Genomic DNA, 23725 nt, shown 5'->3' on the forward strand with positions numbered 1-23725 from the left:
TCTTATTACGGACTTTCCGTTATGGATTTTTCTTGGAGTTCTGTGTTTTTGTTATTGTTATACTTAGACAAACTGGAGGTGCAACTATAATTTTGAAAGCCAGTCGAATAATATGAATCATATTATAGATTAAAACAAATCGATGTTTGAAGAAATTTTTTTCACTGATATATTGCAAGGTTTTACAAATACATCTAATTTTATATATTTTCATTTCCTAAGTTGATGGTCAGTGGGGGTCGTGGACAACAACATCGTGTTCCATGACATGCGGTAATGGCACGATATATCGAAATAGAACTTGCAACAACCCCTCACCTTCTGACGGCGGAAAAATTTGTCAAGGTGTCGACAACGAATCGTCAGTTTGTAATCTAGGTGATTGTCCAGGTAAATATTTCTTAAACTGTACAGAATTTAAAAAAAATATATTTAAAATTCGCAATCCTGGTCTTAAACATGTTAGATATGTAGTTATACAATGAAGAAGACTTATCGTCAGATTTATGGTATTAAATCAAATGAAATAGAGCCAGAATTAAGTTAAACTTTCAAGGAAACACCACATGAAATAAATAGTTATTGTACCCCAATTTTGACATTTTAACATATTATGTCTGTTAATTTTCCTCACGCATTGTTGTCAATATAATCGAATTTTATGCGACTGTCATACAAGTGAGAGGTTTAGCTTGCTATAAAAAGCAGGAATATGACAGTTGTTTTCCATTTGTTTGATGTCTTTGAGCTTTTGATTTTGCCATTTGTTAAAGGACTTTCCGTTTTGAATTTTCCTTAAGGTGCGGTATTTTCGTTATTTTCGTTTATTATCGAAAATCAACAAAGAAATACATTTCGTTTAAAGACGTTTCTTTATACGTCTTGAAAATAATTTTTAAGTTTAAAAAGATCATTGTAAAGACGTAGGATATTCGGATTGTCAGTTGGCCAACATTCATAGAAACAAAAGTAAAAATAATATTTTACTAACACTAAACTGAACAAAATCAAACAAAACTAAACACAATTACAACATTTGTTTATAAAGAGAATTTCCATTTATATTTAAATTATTTTGTGTGGTTTTACTGATTATGGACTTTCCGAATTGATTTTCCTCTAAGTTCAGTATTTTTGTGATTATACATTTTACCAATACTTTTTTTATAATTTCTTAAACTTGACACTCATTAATATGAACTTTATTCAAATCAAAATCACACATTCATGGGTATGGTCACAATGTAGTTCGTTTAAGGTGCATTTGGACCTATTATAAATCTAAATTTGATGAGAAACCAATTTGATAATGATAACATGGTGGTTGACGGAGTATTTTTTTTTCAATTGGGTATATTTGAATCTAACCCTCATATTCATAGTGTTATATTTTATATGAATTATAGTTTGCGCGGGAGCATTACTTACTTACACGCCTGTTTTTGTGCAGATCCTTCTGGTGCACCTTAAATCAATTACAGTTTTGAGTTGGTCTCTTGTTGCTTATATTTATTTGTCTGTATACGGTATAGTGTTGTGTAAACTTTTGGATTCCTTTTCGTCGATTGTCTTCTTGGTCATGGCGTGTACAGATTTCGATACCACGTATTTTGAGTTTGAGTTATTTTACTTGGCGGCTTTTTTTGGAACTCTAGTGCTTGATTTTCTTATTCGACTTACCAAACTGAACGCAAAACAGTGTTATAAGATAACTTATAAGTTCTTAGGGATGAAAAGAGCAAGGCATAAAACAACTTTTTCTATTGTTATAGGAACTTTTTTCACTATTAATCATAACATGAAGAAGACGAATTTATTGTCTAGTTGCATAGTAATTATGCAACATAAATGTGTATTTGTAAAACTATTGACTGTTTCTCTAAATATCTTTCAACCGCTTCGGTGGTCTATAATTAGCATGTTCACCTGTGATGCAGAAGGTGATTAATAAGATCTCGACCGGATCAAATCAAGAACTCTGTATTTGCTTCTTCTCTGCTATGCAAGAGGTGTCGTCAAGCGTGTGTGCGCGTCTGAGTCATTTCGGTAGGATAACATGTCTTCCAAATTCATATTCAAGGTTCATATTCAAATTACATTAACATGTGAAATGCTGTAATAATTACAACCAAATGTAAAGGATCATCATTCATCCATTCAATAAGGATGTGTCAACCACATAGCAGAGTAGAATGTATATTTAAAGTACATTCACAACTATACATTAAACACTAATCCATCCAACAGTGAAGAATTTATCAATGCATATTTCCAGTAGACATGTGTTGATGGTATCACTACTACTTAAACCTGGTCAATAAATGGCACGGCAGCAAAAGAAGGAGCAGTAGTAGAGAATAGTTTTAGTGAGACCGTACTTCTTTAAATCATCCTCATTGTAAACTGCCAAACACGCATATTTGATAGCACATGTAGTATATATATACAAGTGACACCCAGCAAATATATATTAGGCTTAATGTAGAATATTGTATCACGAAGTATTGAGTAAACTCATCACAGATACCAAGCTAATACTTGTAAACGCCAAAAGTGTGTTTTGTTTTACCAAATTTCACCTGTGACGCCCACATTACAAATTAAAAGGCCACATAAAGTACGAAGTTAAAGAACATTGAGGACCCAGATTTCCAAAACGTATTGCCAGATGCAGCTTAAGTTATGTCTTCCTTTAAATCCATTAGGAAGTATTAAAATTAAATTTTATAAAAATATTTGTATAGGTAAACTACGTAACACTCCACTACATATTATATCTGGATTGCGTTCAATATGGTAGGTGCTACGTTAGGCTACTATCGAACGTGCAGCTAGCCTATCGGCTTAATAGATCTAGATAGACCAAAAAATGTATGTTTCTAGAAAATCCAAAAAGGCGTTTGAAAGGATATAATCCATCACGTCATTTTGATAGGCTAGCTACGTAGCTTATCGGTCGACATATATAGATATCTAAGACATAACGGCTATACTAGTTGCTACGATATTGAAAGCAGCACTGTCAACTTTTTAACAATATTAACAAATGAGATATGAAGAGGTGTATTACGTAATAGACGTATACAGATAATTTTATAAAGTTGACGTGTCATATTGAATGGTTGATAAAATTCCTTAATATAAATGTGAATACCAACTAGCATTCTTGATACTTACTTCGTATATCCAAATTGAAATTTGTTTGATTTTTTATTAATGTACATGTACGTCTTGAAAATATAATCTCCTACATACTATTAAAGTCAGAAAGAAACAAAACAAGGGTTGTATTTTGAGCGTACATTTATTTCCATTTGAACGGTCTGTTTGTTATTTTAAAATTCAAACGAACATTAAAAAAAATAGTTACAATGCTTTTGTTTTGAATTTGGAATAGATGCTTGAATTGCTGCTTCTGGTGTCATTTTCATTAAGAACGATAAGACACTAAGACCAAAGATGAATAGATAATTAAAAACAGAACGATAAAACACTAAGACAAAGATGAATAGATAATTATGGACCACTCTGCCTGAGGGCTTTGGAATCTTAATTTCAATATAATTTCTAAACCAAGATTCAATAATGGATAAAATTGTATTCTGAAACGTTTTGTGTTTCTTAATTACAACATATACAAGATTGAAGTATACACAGCTAATGAAAAAAGGAAGCAGATATGTCTTTGAGCCTAATACAAATAAAGCACAACGTACTTTAGAAAAAAAATGTTTAAATCACCATCACCTTGCAATACTGAATATAAACCATGTATATTTTTTAACAATATTCTTTATTCTTTTGTATCATAGTTGATGGACATTGGGGCCTCTGGTCGTCTGTGAGATGTTCTGTTACCTGTGGTAATGGCATAGGAATAAGAACTAGACGATGTGACAATCCTGCTCCTTCTGGTGGTGGTAATGGTTGTGTTGGTTGTGATAAGAAAAAAAAACTATGTTCCTTGGGAAAATGTCACAGTAAGTAATATTATAATTTTTGAATACCGTTTCTGATGACAGTTGTACTTTTAATTATTGATTGGCATTTACACTATTGCTTGGCATTTACGGGTAAATAGTCAAAGCATTTTTTAATTGTAATATTTTACCAGTCATGTTATAGCTGTACAAATATTTAACCCATTAAAAGGACATATTTGACAATCCTTTCCGTCATTCAACATTTGTTTTCTTTCTAATCAATAATACGTTCATTTAAAGGACAATGTACCTTTGTTTTCTTACCTTTTAGCTAACGTAAATGGAAGTGCATTTTTAATTGTGAACAAATATCCGGATCCTTGCAGCAAACACATTTCAAGTGATGGAACAGGGTATGGATTCCTTAAAACAACTGAATTGAGGGATATTTTATTGAAGTCGCTACAATACGACTTTAAAAATATAAATCGGGATAAAAATGCAATATATATATGTGTGTATTATATTTATTATATCTTATTTTTGTCTTTTTGTCGTCAATTTCATATAATGCTTACAATTTCTATTTTTCAGAATCGTGAAAAGATGCAGCCAAAAACAAAAAAATAGGTAAATATAATTTCAAATGAATTACTTATATACAATATTTGTATAATCTGCACTTTTTTCGTATTTTTTGCACGTAACATTATTATTTTTTCATCAGCTAATAAGTTTTTAGTGTCCCATTTGATCCCTTTGCATTAGAAAATAGTAAAAAAAAAAAAAAAAAAAGGAAAATAATGCTTTCAAAAAAGTACTTTCTTTTTTGTGAAAAAACGCAAGCCAAATCAATATCTGTTGTATTTTGAAAGGTTCTAAACAAATTGTCATTTTCGATGCCATTAAAAAACATAGGAACTTTTAAGACTATTCTAGTTTTGGCAATTCAGGTTATTTTTGTATGTAAAAGAGAAAAGAGAAATATAAAAAGGCGGAACATACCGATTGGACATTCAAAACGCACAAACAATGAAAACTAATCATAGTGTTCTTCTTTTTACTTCTGTAAAGTTTTTGAAGTTTTTGAAAATGTGATACTTTGTAAAAAGAATAAAAATCGATTTTAATTATAATTTAAAGTATCGGATAAAGAAGCCATGTATTTGCTTATTATTTTAACGTTTTGTTTAACATGTTTATGGGTAACAGTATTTATAGGTACCAATGGTCAACGGTTTTTGGACAGTTTTTCGTGTTGAACAAGAGACCTTCACCAATCTGCTATTGTATGATGAGCATTTAAGATCATCCTAGGTTTTTGGAATAGTTCGAATTGCTCGATCCATAGTTTTCTGTTCGGTGTTTTTCAATATTTTTTTTTACCAAGGTGTTGTCAATGTTTCTCTGACTTCTGATTTTTTAGTTGCACTTCTCTTTTCAAACATTCAGCTTTAATATAAAAATAGTATACACAAAAATATACACAAACAGTAAATCTTAACAATGACAGTTATAAATATAATTTACAAACTTTCTATTTTCTGTAGATGGAGAATGGAAGAAAGCAAGAAAATTAAAAAGGAAATCTCATCACAGACTAATTATATAAAGAATTAATATAAACCCGGAGGAACAATGAATTATGTGTATCACTTGTGGCTGTAAAGATAAATTTCATTTGCTGATTTTTGTTTCTCATAGAATATTTTTTAGGGATTTTAGATGAGATTGTAGGGATACATGTTAATATCTTTTTTCTCTCATGTATCACTTTCAGGAATTTGAAATTGCTCTGTAGTGATACATAACAACTGGTTTTTGTTTTGTGTGTCATATATCATTTGAATGGGGTTCCCCCACGAGGTGATAGGGATAATATCAACTGTATTTCTGTCTAATATATAATTCAAAAAGGTTTCTCTTGAGGTTGTAGGGATAATATCAACTGGTTTGTGTTTCTCATATATCATTTGAAAGGGTTGTTTCTCGTGAGATTGTAGGGATAATACCAACTGGTTTTTGTTTCACATACATCATTTGAAAGGGGTTCTCATGAGGTTTTTGGGATGATATCAACTGTATTTGTTTCTCATATATAATTCAAAAAGTTTTCTCGTGTGATTGTAGGGATAATATCAACTTGTTTGGATTCTCATATATCATTAAAAAGGATTTCTCGTGAGGTTGTAGGGATATCATCAACTGGTTTTTGTTTCTCATATATAATTCAAAAAGTTTTCTCGTGAGGTTGTAGGGATATCATCAACTGGTTTGTGTTTCTCATATATCATTTAAAAGGGTTTATCATGCGGTTGTAGGGATTATATCAACTGGTTTTTGTTTCTCAGATATCATTTGAAAGGGTTGTTTCTCATGAGGTTATAGGGATAATATCAACTGGTTTTTGTTTCTCGTAGATCATTTAAAAGGTTTCCCGTGAGGTTGTAGGGATACTATCAACTGGATTTTGTTTCTCATATATCATTTAAAAGGGGTTTTCATGAGGTTATAGGGACAATCTCAACTGTTAGTTGTTTCTCATATATCATTTAAAAGGGTTTCTCGTGAGTTTGTAGGGATAATATCAACTTGTTTTGTTTCTCATATATCATTTGAAAGGAGTTCTCATGAGGTTATAGGGAAAATATCAACTGATTTTTGTTTTGTCATATATCATTTTGAAGGAATTCTCATGAGGTTGTAGGGATAATATCAACTGGGTTTTGTTTCTCATATATACTTTTGAAGGGTTGTTTAATATGATGATAAAGGGTTAAATCGTAATTTGTTATTTTTTTCTCATATATTACCTTACGGGTTTCATAAGAGATTGTATGGTAAATGTAAACTGGTATTTGTGTCTCATATTTTTTTTGATGGATTTCAAAACTGGCTGAAAGAAAACATGGAAAACATGCCAACTGCATTTTTATTCAAATATATGATTGTAAACTATCTAAAATAAATGTCAATGTTTTTTCCCCTCATATTTCTTTTTAAGAAATGGATGTTCAGTTGACTCTATCTTAAAAATACTTTTATATATTTGTTATGTGCTATTTTTTCAATAACAATTTTATACTTATAGAAAAATGTGTTTTAAAGGATTCTTTCGGTATGTTCAAATGCATCAATAGAGTTCATTCAGTTTAAATTGTTTATCAGTGAGCAATATTTGTCTGAATTTTTTATGATACCTTTTGCTAATATGAAGTTGCGCCTTGTTGCATTGATTTACATTAGTATAGTACAACTGCTGACATTACTTTTCATTGGAATCATTTAATATTTGGCTTTCGCAATAAATCTTGATAGAAATTTGTAGTTATCTTCTTTTTGTATACAATAACTTATTAATAATAATAAAAAAAAAACATGACCAATCTTACACAACATATTGCAACGTAAACGGGTTTTCGTGTGTAAACGTATTTTTCATTCATAATCTGTCTCATGACATTATACCCCGCTAGCTCAGCCGTTTACGTTACTGGTAGAGAGGGTTCGGCCTGTGCTTTCGCTCCAGGACTTCTGACAGCATACTGACAATACAACGAAACAATAAATTCAATAAGTGACAGGTATACGAAACCTAAAATGTGACCAGTGATGACGATTTGCCAAGCAATGTATTTGCTCATATAACAAATGACCAAAATTCATAAAACAGTTTCATATTTAATAGACAAAGACAACATATGAATACATAAATATCGCGGTATCTCCATGTGAAATTATCAATTCAGAATTTCAATACACTTTCGAACTTCCCCTTTTTGGACAAACGATGCGGTGAAAAATACCCATACAAGTTAACCATTTCAAAGAAGCGTTTGGCCTTAGTGCTATCTAATTGAATAAAATAAAATACTACTACTAGAATTTTGAGGTGTCCGTTTACTTAAAATATTGAGAGCTGTACACTATTCGTTTTTAACTAAATTCAATCAATCAAGTTGTGACGTCAACCTTCCGAGACAAAATAATTATACCCACTGGTTCCCACCGACTTTGTTAGACTAGAACATGAATCTCATTATTCTATGACTAGGGAACAAAAATCGATCCAGTAAAAAAAACCATCGCATTTCCCGTTTAGCTTTCAATCCAACCAGAGCAATGTCTGAAAAACGTTTTTCAGTAAAATTGACCAGTTCAAGATCCAAAACCAAAACATGCGATAATACAAAATTCTATTTCAGAGTAATTAGGCACGAACAATCCCGTAGATTGACGACCGTTACTCCAAAATATCCCTCGGATTAACCCTCTGTCTAAATATCGCTATCAAAATGAAACCCATTTCTTTATAAACCCGAAATCATAACATATCAAGCTAGTGTACAATTCCCTCTATTTATTCTGGAACGGAAACGTAAATTTAACATTTTAGAACTGTTTGACTACGAGACCGAAAAGAAATATATCAAATGTAAAGAAATAAATATTTAAGTCAAACATCGAAATACAAAATAAATTGAAATTTAAAATACAACTTACCAGTACGAAAGTTTTCCCCAATCTAAAGAAATACTGCCCTGACGAGGTTTAAATATCCAAGTCTGGACATTGAGTTCAAGCACGAGATAAACGATCCCCGCGAAAAAGTGACCGGACAACTATAGTTATATATAGTATCTAAAAATAGAAAAAGGGGAATTTACGATGACCCACGGGGTACAATACTGAGTATTTTTCAGTACATTAGCTGGTATTTTCCGGTAATAGGTATCATATTGTGGCTTCCAGATGCCTGAGACAAACTATGATGTTCCTGACATTCTGTACATAGTCCCTCGTTACATTCTGTACACCAGACTGTGGGTGGTTTAGTGATGTGACGGAAGTCACAAACACCACAGCTCTGAGATGATGCCGCAATTAAACAACACACTACAACATTAAAATCAATGATATACGATTAGTCTTAACAAAAGTTGTTTAATTTGTTACCTCATCTTCAAAAGTATATATTTCTAAATTGGAAATAATTCTCAATGACTTTATTTCCACGTGTCTTGGTTTTTAATTGATAAAAACAAAATACATTTTAATCGTTGCAGTTTTTGTCAAATTAATCTCCAAACATTTAAACTGATAAATCGATGAGTTTATTCTTGTTTAAAGATATTGAAGAACTCGAACATAAATAAAGAAATTCAGTTCGGTTTACTTCAAATATGAAAGAGGTGCGAAAGGTGTCAAAGGGACAGTCAAACTCATAACTTGAAAATAAACGGCTGAAAATAAAAAAGACAAACAGACAAATAATATTACACAAGACACCACATAGAAAACTTGAGACTTAGCTACACGAGCCCCACGAAAACCCGGGGTCAATCTCCTTTGCTCTGAAAGGGTTAGATCCTGCTCCACATGTAGCAACCTTGGTAGGTCATATTCGTGAAAAGGGAAGGGAATTAAGTTACGACATAAGGAACATATCCTATATCATCTGTGAAGCGGTTATTCTTTTACGGTCAACAAACACGAGATTTAAGAAAGGAGGATTTTAACTTCACCAACTCTTAGTTTAAAAGCGTCCTTGAAATCAGCAACCCTTTATCAAGGAAATCATGATAGGAAATACAAGCCCGGGAATATCGTTTCAATTGGGATATGTAAACTTCGTATGCAGGCGCTGCTAGAATGTTGCTACATAGAAATGGAAAGTTCATCATTGGAAAGTTGAAATCATCTCTTTTGTCGTAAAGACACTATCTTTAAAAAGACAGTGAAGAACTGGAACATCGATAAAGAATTTCAGTTCGATTTTCTTTTCGAATTCATTATTAGGGTTCACCATAAGAATATTGTTCGTGTTAAACAGTTTGTCGTAGTGGGACAGAGGATATATTGAATTGATTTTGAATGTGATCTAATATAAGACTGTCGTGTCCCTCGATCATCTGATAACTAGATTTAGTTGGCTAAGTTTGTATATCTAATTGATAATTAATTAGACAAAAAGAAACAATTATAAACTTATATCATTGAAATGCTAAGGCTATTCTACCTCAGGCATCGATAACCTCAGCTGTATTTGGCAAAACTTTTAGGAATTTTGGTCCTCAATGCTCTTCAACTTCGTACTTTATTTGGTCTTTTTAACTTTTTTTAATTCGAGCGTCACTGATGAGTCTTTTGTAGACGAAACGCGCGTCTGACATTAATACAATATTTAGTCCTAATACAAACTTAATAAGGAATCTGATGTACAGTTGTTGTCGTTTGTTTATGTTATTTAATCGTGTTTCTCGTTTCACGTTTTTTTTTTTTATAGATTAGACCGTTGGTTTTCCCGTTTTAATGGTTTTGCACGTCTAGTAATTTTGAGGCCCTCTATAGCTTGTTGTTCGGTGTGAGCCAAGGCTCCGTGTTGAAGGCCGTACATTGACCTATAATGGTTTACCTTTATAAATTATTATTTGGATGGAGAGTTGTCTAATTGGCACTCATATCACATCTTCCTTTATCTATTCATAGCATGTCTCATTACAACTCATCAGCGCTATGCTATTTAAAAAAATATATCAGTAAGGTAGACAAAGAGATATATTGATAAAGCATTTTATGCATGTACCAAGTTAATTTTCCACTTTTTGCAATGAGATGGAGAATAGATTCAAAAAGAGGAACGAAAGATACAAAAGGGACAATCAAATTCATAAATCGAAAATAAACTGAAAACGCCATGGCTAAAAATGAAAAAAGACAAACAGACAAACAGACAAAACTAGAAAACTAAAGAATAAACAATACGAACCCCACCAAAAACTAGGGGTAGGGTAAGAAGATCCTGCTCCTTATGTGACACCCGCCGTGTTGCTTATGTGATAACAAATCCGGTAAATAGTTTAATTCGGTAGGTCATATTCATGAAAAGGAAGGGGATTGTAGTTCGGACATAAGGAACATATCCGATGTCATTTGTGAAACGGTTATTCCATAACGGTCAACTAACTCGTGATTGCGTCCGTAAAATTTACCAAGGGATGATTTCAACTTCACCATTTGGAACTTTTGGTTTAATAGCTTCCTTATGAACAGCAACCCTCTATCAAAAGAATCATGATAGGAAATGCAAGCACGGGAATATCGTATCAATTGGGAGATATATACCCCGTATGCAGGTGCTGCTGGAATGTTGCTACTTAGAAATGAAATGATCCCAATTTGAAAGCTGAATTCATCTCGTTTGTCGTAAAGTTTTGTTTTCAACCGACCCTCATTGTCAATTTCTAGATGTAAATCAAGATATGAGGCCGACTTAACTGTATCTGTAGTATCCTTTATCTCTAGTTCGATGGGATATATGCGTTCCACATAGTCACCAAATTTTAAATTATTTAGTGAAAGAACATCATCTATATAGCGGAAAGTAGAGTTAAAGGATATCGCTAACTTCTTATCTTTCTTCCTAAGAAGTTCCTGCATGAAGTCAGCCTCATAATAATAAAGAAAGAAGTCGGCAAGTAGTGGGAAAGAGAGTTAGATTGTATGTACTCTAAACGATCTTTGGAATTTTTAAGTATCCACATCTGATTCACGCCACCTCTAGAATAGGCAGTTTCACAATAACTTTGAAGCCCGTTTTTGATTGCTGATAAAAATATATGTTAATAATTTAGAAAGAGGTTTGGTGGAGCACTTGGAAGACCCAGCAATATACCGTTGTTTGTAAGGACACTTATGTAGTTTAGGTATAATACAGTGACAGAAGATCCAGTTCTTCATCTTTAGTTGAAATTCCAAAGGAACATAGAACAGACCTATGATTATCCAGTATTTCCTCTTTGGTAAGTGTCGTGAGGGTATATGTTGAGTTTCCAAGTGAATTGTCAATACCTAATTCGTTTATCGGGCAGTTAATGTAATGAGTTTTACATACAAAAACATTGTTGTTTGGGGCTTTATCTGCGGGGACAACAACATATTTGTCATGGAGGTAGGATAAGTGTTTTCCAACATTTGGATCTTTAAAGATTGACGTAGCATTGGCATTGATAGACCCATTCATGTTCTTAATTCTGATTTATATCAACGACATCACTGCCTTAATCCATTCGGAAGGAGTGTCTACGTCTTCCTTCTCGCGCTTAGCCCATGGTCTGGCTTAATCCTGGATTGAATCCATCAAAATTTTAAAGTTGTATTTCCAAATGATGGATTTAGGCTCACGATATTTCGGACCTTTTGAAAACACATTTCGTAGAGAAGTGTTATTAACAATGTTGAGGTCACCGGTAATAACGTGACTAGCCGGATTATATGTGAATTGGGAACTAGCACTAGTGCAATCAGGAGGTTAAGATTTGAAGTCGTCAATATCGAGATCCTGCAAAACGTATTTGTGATTGAAAATTTTAGTTGCAATAGGTTTGGTATAGGTATAAGAAATGATTGGTACATACTGGTCTTTGAAATAAAGAGGTATTTTCGATTGAACTAATTTATAATGAAGGATATTGCCTAAGTTGACGCCATCGAGACCTTTGTTGGCAAAGGAAAGAGTAAGGAAAGATCTTGTCTCTTTTTCATCTTTTCCAATGCGGACTGGCTTGAAAAGTCTGTGACTTGCAATATCCGAAATTATAGCTTCAAGTTGCATCAATTGATAGGTACTTGTTATATGTATACACAACAACAAAAAAGAGAGTTACGGTTCTTGATCTTATTTTGTAGATATTTATGTTTGAACAATTTAGAGTTAATTTTTTTTTCACAAGAAAGGATATGTTGAATGGTTATTCACACATGATTTGGAATTTTTTCTTAAGTTATTGTGATATTTTTGGATATTTTTACCAATGATCCCGTTGTATAAAGGCATAAAATGTGCAATAGACGTTCATTATTTTCTTTGGTCAAATGGAAACATAGAGATTATATATAAATATACATGTATGTTGGTCAGATGCTTGACATAACTCTATACAAATATCCTTGCTATAACAAAAATAATATAAAAAGTAAAATCACAAAAATACTGAACTCAGAGAAAAGTCAAATCGGAAAGTACCTAATCACATGGCAAAATCAAATGACAAAACACATTAAAAACGAATGGACAACAACTGTCATATTCCTGACTTGGTACAGGCATTTTCAAATGTAGAAAATGGTGGTTTAAACCTGGTTTTATAGCGCTAAACCTCTCACTTTGTACGACAGTCTCATCAAATTACTTTATATTTACAATGATGCGTGAACTAAACAGGCATAATAAATAAAATAGTCAAAATATGGGTACAGCAATCATCATCGTGCTACAATTTTAAAAGGAACAATTTAAAAGAACACAAAAGCATCTATCAAATTTAAAACACTCTCATAAACGAGGACAATGCATTACCCCTAACTTTATACATACTAACGATACTCATCAACATATATATAAATAAGGTTCCAGGTTTCTAGAACAAAAGTTGAATTAATAAAAAAAAATACAACTTTCGCGTATTTAGGAAATAATTTACTTGTTATATTTTTGTTTATAATCATATGAGAATAACAAATATAACACCAAAACCAAATACATGATTTTGGGATAGATAAGTACCGTGACACGTCTTATAGTAATGTGAATTCACACTCAAAAATAAAAGAGAAAACAAAAAATATACCTACTTATTATGGACATCTCTGCTTTTATTCGATCTTTGCATTCTACATGTTCTACTTTTTTTAACTTATTTATTTCTGGAACTAACCCGTAAAAACACAGGTGTTTTTCTATGTCTTAAACACAAAATCTAATCAAAATTAAATCCTTTAATTGCTCCCGTTCTGATGTGTCGCGCATTAAGGCCTTGATGCGCGACATATCAGAACGGGAGAAATTAAAAATTTAATTTTGATTAGATTGACACACAATTATTGAATCTAGCATGTTTCATTACCCAACAAGTTTGCATATAAACCATACATGCCCCCTGTGTGGGTCTTATCGCCAATAAGATATCTCATTTTTAGCATGTTTTTTCAGTTTTGTTTTGTTATTACCTTGATAACTATAGCGTATACTAGGAAGACAAATACAAAAAAACGAAAATAGATTAAATTTCAGCTTAAAAAGACTAACAAGAAAGTACAGTTTAACCAGTTATCAATTATCATTAAAATGCGTCAAGAAGGGACTAGAAAACAAACGTAGTGAGAAGAATCCAATTTGTCATCAAGAGAATAAAACAATAGAAAATAGTCAAATACAATAACATTTGAATAGGAAATACTATTACTCATCTCATTATAAACTGCAAAAATTATCAACCCAGACAGGATTTACAAGGAACAAAGATGAAATTATAAGTCTACTTGTTACGTTTCAATGTTGCTGTCCGTATATTTTTATTTTAGCCAAAAACTCGGTCTTCTTTTACTTTAGGGGTCCCAACCCATAAAGAGCTATACTACACTATCATTAACCCCAAACCTTACGCTAACCTATACCTAAACCTAATACTAGTCCCAACCCTAAAACCTAATCCTTACCTAAAACATCCCTAACCTAACCATTACCATGAATGATCCTTAACTCTAAAGTATAGAGACCCTTAAAGTAAAAGAAGCCCAAAAAACGCTCATATACAGAAACTTAACTAAAGTAGATACATATGTTGAAAAAGAGAAACTATTTGCTTTTGGCCTACAATTTTAAAAGCTATAACATATAGAGAGACAATGTTTAAGCGGCAAAACTTATTATATGAGCTAGGTTAACAAGTAAGTCGTTAAAATACTTCAATTACGATTTTAACACATTTGTGTATTAGGAAGAAAATCATATGGCAGATTGAAAGAAACTGCATGCAAAAAAATATATGCTGTGGATTCAGACCAACAATAAAGTCATCAGATCAAAGTCGATAACTGACACATTAATGAAGTTCTCACTCTTGAATGAAAATTTCCATCCATTTTTATTGCATTTACATGCAATTATCATGAAAACTTGTATGTTCTCATCATTATATTGTAAACAAAAAGTCCAGCATTTTGATGATATCATCTTAGTATATTTTTTCAATAGAATCATTGTGGTTTGTCATAAAACAAGAAAAAATATAACCCAAAACAAGAAAGGAGTAGATCCGGTAAGGGCCGATTTTGGTCAAAAATTTCAAGTTCATCTGACGAAAGATTTTAGACACTTTTTAAACACTTAAGTGTCTATTTAAGTTGATTCAATTAATATATGTAAAAGATTTTAACTGATTTACTCATTAAAAACGCCATGATTCTAGCTGAAATATGAAAAATCTATCAAATATGTCAAAAATTGTCACTTTTCAGATGGTTTTTGTCAAAAATGAAAGTGGCCGCATCCGTGTTCGTCCTCAACCTTTATATATGTTATGTTTTATCATCAAATACAACTTATATTTCAATATTAAGAATGAACACGATTGCGACCACTTTTAGTTAAGACGGATACCGTCTAAAATATAACTAAAACGCTAAAATTGTGAAGATTTCAGTAATTAAGCATGGCTTAATGATAGTAGTACCTGATATATGTGTATTGTATCCAATAAATAACTAAAAGTATACATTTTAACAAATTTGTAAAACTGCTATATTTTGGGGCCAAAAAGGGGTCTTACTGAACATACTCCTTTATATCTATGATTTCCATTTTTATACAAAAAGCTCTGTTTAATGAGATAGTAATGTCAATCTTCCAATTGAGCATAAGAAAAAGCAGGCTTAAGTGTAGAAAAAAATCAAAGGTCTTAAGGTTGCTGCATAATTGCAAATATTGTGATCCACGATTTAACAGTAGATCTGTACAATTTTTAAGAATCCACATATGATCAACGCTTCTGATTGACGATATCTCATCACAATACTTCTAAAAATCATCTTTTTGAATTTCTGTAAAAAAATAATAGTTAACACTTTAAAAATATATTCAGTTTAACATCTTGATGATTCAGCTATATAAAAAGAAGATGTGGTATGATTTCCAATGAGAAAACTCTTCACAAAAGACCAAATGAGACAGCAAGTTATAACTATATGTCTCCATACGCCCTTCAACTATGAGCATATATTATAGTCAGCCATAAAATGTCAGCCCGAAATGACAAATGTAAAACAATTCAAACGCGAAATCTAACAGCATAATTGATGTACAAAAAATGAACAAAAACCAAATATGTAACACAGCATCAAACGACAACCACTGAATTACAGGCTCCTAGCTTGGGATAGGTATATACATTCATCATGAGGTGGGGTTTAACATTTTAGCGGGATCTCAACCGTCCCCTAAATAGGGACATTGGTGTAACAGTACAACACATGAACGACCAATAGAAATCAGTTGAAAAAGGCATAACTCATCAGATGGACACAGCTAGAAATACATATAACAAAAAAACATAGTGGACGTGGTCGGGTACTTATACATCCGTACAACAAAAAGATACTAAGTACAGATCTAAGAGTACATTTTTATAAGAGAAAGAAGATATATTTTACAAATTTAATAATTTTGGTGATCATAGTATGAAGAAGTGAATATTCATAGTAATACCAAAAACTGAATAAGTAAACATTAAATAACAAAGAAGCGTTACAGTTTAGTTTGCTTTTGATAAACTGATAAAAATCAATATCAATACATATAAAGACAATATTCAAAGATCAAATTACAGTGTTGAATTGGTAACCTATAATAATAAGTTCATTTGAAGGATTGATAAGTTTACTTTGATCGTTTTTAAATTTCCTGGAACTGTAAACAACATCATCGTAAAAAATGTATAGTTCTTTTTGAATTGTTTTGTCAAGTTATGGTATCCTATATTCTGACGGTAAACAATAAGGACGGAAGATGCTAGATATAGCATCAAGTGATTAAAAATGTTCACATGGCCCTTCGGACAAGGTGAACGAAAAATGATTTTCAAATTCTAGTTATTTTAATCCATTATTTTTAATCTACTTTACTTAACACATCACCATTATTGTATAAGAAACTATGGTTAGTTGTTACATACAGTTCATTGTGGAATTCGTAATGTTTCACTGCATAACCGTAACCACTTATTGTAAATATAATTTTGCAAATGGATATTGTCTATTGTCTATAATTATTTCATATAATGATCCAAAGAGACAGCACTTCACACTGTTATTTTTTCTTCGAGTACAATTAAACAAAAAAGCTTTTCTATTGGTTTGGTTCGCGACTAGCAACTGATTCGTTGTTCTACTATAATGAAGTGACATAGGATTATAAAGACCATCACTTACGGTCAATATTTCTCTATATCTTTTTCCATCAGAGGAGATAACTACAACGTTGTTCGATATGTACCCCACTACGAACACATTACCATCATTATCTACATCAATACCACGAGGACTCTTTAAAATCCTTTCGTTGTGAAATGTCCATAGTAGTTTACCATGTAGGTTATAACAAATAACAGTGTGTTTCGCATTGTTTGTATGATATACGTTGTCCCTATAGGTTGCAGTGTAACAGACACCTGGTATTTTTTCTCGAACTATTTCACTTTTAGACTCGTCATTTAGATTAATCATTCGTATACCTTTGTCTCTCCCTGAATAAATCAATCGATTATCTTTCAGTGATATGCCATAAATGACAGAATCCAATGCAATTGATTTCATCATTTGTTTTGTCTCCAGGTTTATTATGGTAATGGTCCCTGGACTATCAGATGTAACTGCCAATGTATTGTCTTCTCTAATGTATACTATATCAAACGGGTAACACGGCATCTTGATCTCAAAGTCTTTTGATCCTTTATCGCTGAAAACTTTTAATTGGTTAGCCAAGTAGTAAGTAAATACCAATCTATCATCTGGAAGTATGCAACATCCGCAAATACTATTTCCTTGAGTGTCGATGGTCTTGTGTACCGTTAGCTTTATATTTTCTATAGATTTTGTTGGAACGATTTGAATCATCAATTGGGCTTGTCTGGTCTTCTTCTTGATCAGAACTATGTCGCATGGATTATATTTAATACGCATTTCCCCAAAACTTCTGATATCGGATAGGATCTTCTGGATAGAGGTGTTGATCTGATATGAAAGAGTATGCTGTTCCTTGCCTTCAACAAGAGCCTGCAATTTTATTTTTTTTTGCTATAAACGTCCTCTTCTATTTGCTTAATTGAGAGAAACATTTGAAGATCTGTAGCGTGTTTCTTGATGTTCAATAGGCTATTTTGGCATTCTTTTATTTCTTTTTCTTTCTTTTCTAGCGAGGACATTAACTGACAAATTTAAGAGTTTTCTTTTTCTTCGAGCTCGTTGAGTTGTTTCATTAAATCTTCTTGTAGTTTGTCGAGATGGTTATTGATCTTCATTCTAGTTTTCTTTAGTTCTTTTTCGATTTCCTTTCTCTTTTCTTTCAAAGTCACCTGATTGCGCTGTTGATTCTGACGAATTTTCTTTAGATTTTCTGCTACTTCAACTAATGTTTCTTCTATCTCGCTCAGGGCATAGGAGGTTTTGGCGTTAGAAATGATATCATCTAATTCGACAATGTCCCGGCAGTCTTTGTGGCTTTCCACGATACATGTGCTGCAGCAAGGACAGTCATGCTTCTGGCAATAGAACTGATACTTTTTATCGTGACTGGTACAATACTGAGTAATTTTCAGTACATCAGCTGGTAGTTTCTGGTATGCGGCAAAAGGTATCACACTGTGGCTTCTCGATGCCTTAGACAAACTATGATGGTCCTGTCATTCTGTACATAGTCCCTCGTCACATTCTGTACACCAGACTATAGCTGGTTTAGTGATGTGACGGAGGTCACAGACACCACAATTTTGTAAGGCTGCAGCCATTAAACACACTACAAAGTAAGGATCAATAATTATGATTAGTTATAGCAATAACTGTGAAATCGAGGGTTTTATCATTCAAAGTATATATTCTAAAATAGGAAATAATTCTCATTGATCTCATTTCCACATGACTTGGTTTTCAAGGTGGTATAGGAGTCTAAAATAAAAACAATAGAATTTGTTCATACTTTGCCAAAACGTAATATCTATTTAAATATGTTCAAAAAAATAATAAAAATGAAAGGTCACCGCCCTTTTTTTCAAGCTACAGGTTGTGACAAAATGACACGTTTTGTATGAATTGTACAGTAAAAAAAACCATTTTGTGATTAAAAACTAAACAAAATGATAGAATTGTAAAATAAATTATCAAAAAACAGCTTTCAGACAATGCTTTGAGAATATCAAAAGAAAAGATAGGTACACCGTACGTTTTTCCAGGCTAAAATACAAAATAGGAAAAATCCATGTAGATTGCCTCAGAAAATGCACTGTTTTAGAGTTACCTCTCCCCCCCCTTAAAATGCCAATTTAAAAACATTTTAAAACAACGAAGAATAATCTACACTTGTTAAAATATTAATATTTATAAGTCATATTCTTATAAATTGGTTCTTTTAAATTAAAATTCACATTAAATATCTGCATTCCTGTATCAAATTTTGCTAACTTGATAGAAAATCTGGACCTAAGGTTCTCTGTTTTTTTACAATCCAAGATAACGGAAGACACCCATACCACCTTAATAGAAAAATATTCAAAATACATTTTATTCGTTGCAGCTAGTGTTACGTCCGATCAGGCTACAAAAATGTAAACTGATAACAACGATAATTTTAATCTTTTTAAAAGATAGTGGAGAATTGGAACATAAATAAAAAGAAAATCAGTTCGAATAACTTCAAATACAAGGTTCATTAACTTAGGGTTCAAACATGTCAAAAATGTGATATTCTAACATGACGTGCTCCTTTCGCTTTGTGAATAAACCCCTGCTCTAAATCCAATAAAATTTGTTTGCATTAACGTATATTGAATACTGCAGAATAATGAATTTTATCAAATTGGCATGCATTTAATATATTTCGTTAACTTTAAACACTTCCAAACTCTTAAATGATGCACATGTTGTTACTTATTCATTTATTATCACTGTAATGTATTGCAATTCGAAATTGACATATTTGACCTAGATACAACAACCGTGTATGCTGGGTGTTCAAAATTCCTCTCTATGAAAGATCACATTGCATGTCGCTCGCTTGTTTACAAACAAAAAAGAGAGACTCGTGGAAGAGCTCGGGCAAAAAAAATCACGAATATGATGCCTACCCATGTTAAAACTACAATAAAGTATAGCTTGCATCAATTATTTCTTAATTGCAATATCGTTAATATATTTATTGTTAATTAATCAGACAAATAAATATACATATCAACGTAGTTCACCACCAAATTTAATAGCATGTCACATTACAATTTATCAGGACTACGGTATTCAAAAATAACGTAGTAAAGTAGACTAATACATGAATTATTAAAACATGTTATGCTTCAAATAAGTTCGATTTATGTTTATTTTTTACGAGGATAACATGAAACCTGTATTAAATAAAATAACTTGTTCTATTTGTACACAATAAGGATAGAGAGTTACGGTTCTTGACATTATTTTGTAGCTAGTTATGTTTAAACAGTTTAAAATGTTAAACAGTTTATAATTAATTTTTGTTTCACAAAAAAGGGAAATGTTGAATAGTTCTTCTTACGTGATTTGAACTACTTTCTTACGTTATGGTGGTGGGTTTTTTTGTCCAATGATCCCTTTGCATAAAGTCATAAAACGTGCACCAGCTTTTGATTATCTTCCTTGGTCAAATGGTAACATAGAGATTATATATATATAAATATCCATGTCTATAGGTCAGATGATTGATATAATTCCATACAAATCCTTGTTATAACAAATATAATATAAATGAAGACAAGAGTGCACACACTGAAATGTCTCGCCTTCTTTACTGATCATTGATATTATGTTGATAGTCCTAAATATAAAGCTTTACTACAACTATCCAATAAACTTAACATGATCTAAGAAAATGAGTTAGGTTATATAAACCAAATAAGAAATACATGTACACCTTACAATCATTAAATACACTGAATATGGTTGACCGATTGCTTACAGTTTCTAAGAAACAGACTTAACCAAGAACACTAAACATTAACCAATGAATCATGAAAATGAGATCAAGGTCAGATGGCACAAGCCAGTCGGACATATACAGCTTACAATTCTTCCATACAACAAATATAGTTTACCTATTGCTTATAATTTCAGAAAAACAGAGCAAAACACAAAAACTTAACACAGAATGTCGAATAAAACCGGCTGGACTAACATGTTCATCATAAAATATTTCCAGACACCAAATATAGATGACAAACTGCATATAGTATAAAAAAAGACCAAAAGTCAAAAACTTAGCTTTGACCACTTAACCATGTGAATAAGGTCAAGGTCAGATGACACCTGCCTATTTGAAATATACACTTTACAGTCCTTCCATACACCGAATATACTAGACCTATTGCTTATAGTATCTGAGAAATGGACTTAACCACCAAAACTTAATCTTGTACACTGATCCATGAAATCAAGGTCAGATGAAAACTGTCTGACGGGCATGCAGACCTTGAGAGGTACGCATATACCAAATATAGTTATATTATTACACATAATAAGAAAGAAATTAACATTAGAAAAATCTTAAATACAAAAAGTCACTGAACCATGAAAATGAGGTCAAGGTCAATGGACATCTGAAAGACGGACACTTCGTAACATGAGACATATATATACAAAGTATGAAGCATACATGTCTTCCACCTTCTAAAATAGAAAGCTAACACCGCAGCCGCCACCGTAGCCGACGCTGGATCACTATTTCTATGTCGAGCTTTCTGCGACAAAAGTCACAGGCTCGACAACAACCCATTGCCTTACCTACGATACTCATCATATATGTAATGTCCAAGCTCAGAACGAAAGTTGAAATAATGAAAAAAATAATAATTTGATGTATTTAGGTCATACTTATCATGGAGATTGACGTAACTAAAAAAGAAATAATATTATAAATATCAAACAAAATTTTAAAATTACCTTTCGATTTGAATTAGATACACTACCGTCTGGTTTACCAGGTAGGTTATCAATCACATGACTGTTTTTGAAACTGATTAAATATTATCTACACACTAACGATAGGTGTGTATTAAGAAATATATCTACCTACTATAGACATTTATTTACTTTCTTTCGAGTTTTGTCCAAAAAAATCTGTTTATTTTTTTTTAAGAGACGGCAAAAACACACGTTACTTTTTTAACCTATTTAAAGTTATTAAATATGACAGGTTTTATCACCTTGAAATTTGGATTATGTATCATACAATCCCATTTGGGTGTTATTGCCACTAAGATATTTCATTCTTACCATGTGAACAGTTTTGTTTTGTTATTATCTTGATAAATAGAGTTTAGGAAGAAAAATTGAAGAAAAAAAAAATTGAAAATATGTAATAGCTTGAAAAGATATGCACGCATAGTTGATAGTTGTAATTCTTTTTTTTAGATTTTGTATTCTTATGTAAAAGTTAAGATAATTATTTACCCAATTGATGTATATGATTTTAAATTAAAGCAATTATATGTACACGATTTATTTGTTTTACAGTTTTATTTAGAAGAAATACCGACATAGCTAGATAATAGAAATAATTATATAAAAACTAACACAATTCTATATTAATAGATATGTAATTATTATAAAATACATCAAATAACATAATTACAAACATAATCTGTTTTATATCAAATTTTTATAAATTTACCTGTGACGTCACTTTTTAACGACCAGTTCATGGTTCTGTTGAGCTGTTTATGTGTGCCGTCCTAGGTTGTTTTACGTGTTTGTTTTTATTCTGTTGTCAGCATATCGAAATGTACTATTTAATTGTCCATTTGTGTATTTCTTTGTACTTAATGTTCTTGCATTTATTTGTTCTGTATTTTGTCATGTAATTTTGTCATTTTAGTGTTACATCTAAAATTGCCATAAAACGCAAGGTTTGGCTAGCCACAAAACCAGATTCAATCCACCATTTTGTCTTAAAATGTCCTGTACCAAGTCAGGAAAATGACAGTTGTTATCTCATTGTGTGTTTCTGTGTGTGTTGCCTTGTCGTTTGCTTTTTGTTGCACTTCAGTGTTTCTGTTGTTTTCCTCTTATAGTTGATGTGTTCCTCGGTTTAAGGTTGTAACCCGGATTTGTTTTCTCAATTAATGACTTTCGAACAGCGGTATACTACTGTTGCCTTTATCTGTTAACCAATTGGCAACAATTAAAAAACATCACGAAGCGACCAGAAGAGAAATTTTAGCAAGCACAATCCAATTTGCATAAAGAAAACAAAAAAAATAGAATAGTCAACAAAATTGCAGTTGATCATTTGTCTCATCAACTCGACTCAAAAAATTAAATAGCCAGTCGATTACTTGTACATATTGTAGGAGATATCGACCTTAAATGATCTTGAAAATAACAACAAATGTAATTTACACTACAATAACAAATAGTACTAGTCATCTTATTTAAACTGCAAAAATTATCAACCCAGACAGGATCAATAAGGAAATAAATGAAATTATTATCCATTTTCTTACGTTTCGAAGTTGTTGTCCTTATATTTTGATTTTAACCAAAAACGAACTAACGCAAAAACTAAAAAGCAAACCTATATTTATTTTTGCTTATAATCTATTTAAGAAATAATTCATGGAAGCCATAGATTGTTGGAAATTTACACATGGCCTGGGCCGTGATATTCGAATTTTATCCTGAGCGTTAGCGAGGGATAAAATTAACGAATATCACGGCCCAGGCCATGTGTAAAT

At 31.8% G+C, this 23725-nt stretch overlaps 2 protein-coding genes across 9 annotated transcripts in view; both read left to right on the plus strand.

Annotated features, from left to right (window-relative positions):
- Positions 1-7244, plus strand: part of LOC139483551 (semaphorin-5A-like) — a 31815-nt gene extending 24571 nt beyond the window's left edge. The window contains exons 8-12 of the mRNA XM_071267565.1: positions 223-390; positions 3813-3980; positions 4518-4553; positions 5474-5852; positions 6110-7244. Of these exons, the coding sequence (XP_071123666.1) occupies positions 223-390; positions 3813-3980; positions 4518-4525 (344 nt within the window). The 3' untranslated portion in view covers positions 4526-4553; positions 5474-5852; positions 6110-7244. The remainder of the gene's footprint in view (positions 1-222; positions 391-3812; positions 3981-4517; positions 4554-5473; positions 5853-6109) is intronic.
- Positions 1-23725, plus strand: part of LOC139481930 (UDP-N-acetylhexosamine pyrophosphorylase-like) — a 116104-nt gene that overhangs the window by 83518 nt on the left and 8861 nt on the right. The gene's annotated exons all lie outside the window — the stretch shown is intronic.

Source organism: Mytilus edulis, chromosome 7 (genome assembly GCF_963676685.1).
Source record: "Mytilus edulis chromosome 7, xbMytEdul2.2, whole genome shotgun sequence".
NCBI lineage: Eukaryota > Metazoa > Mollusca > Bivalvia > Mytilida > Mytilidae > Mytilus > Mytilus edulis.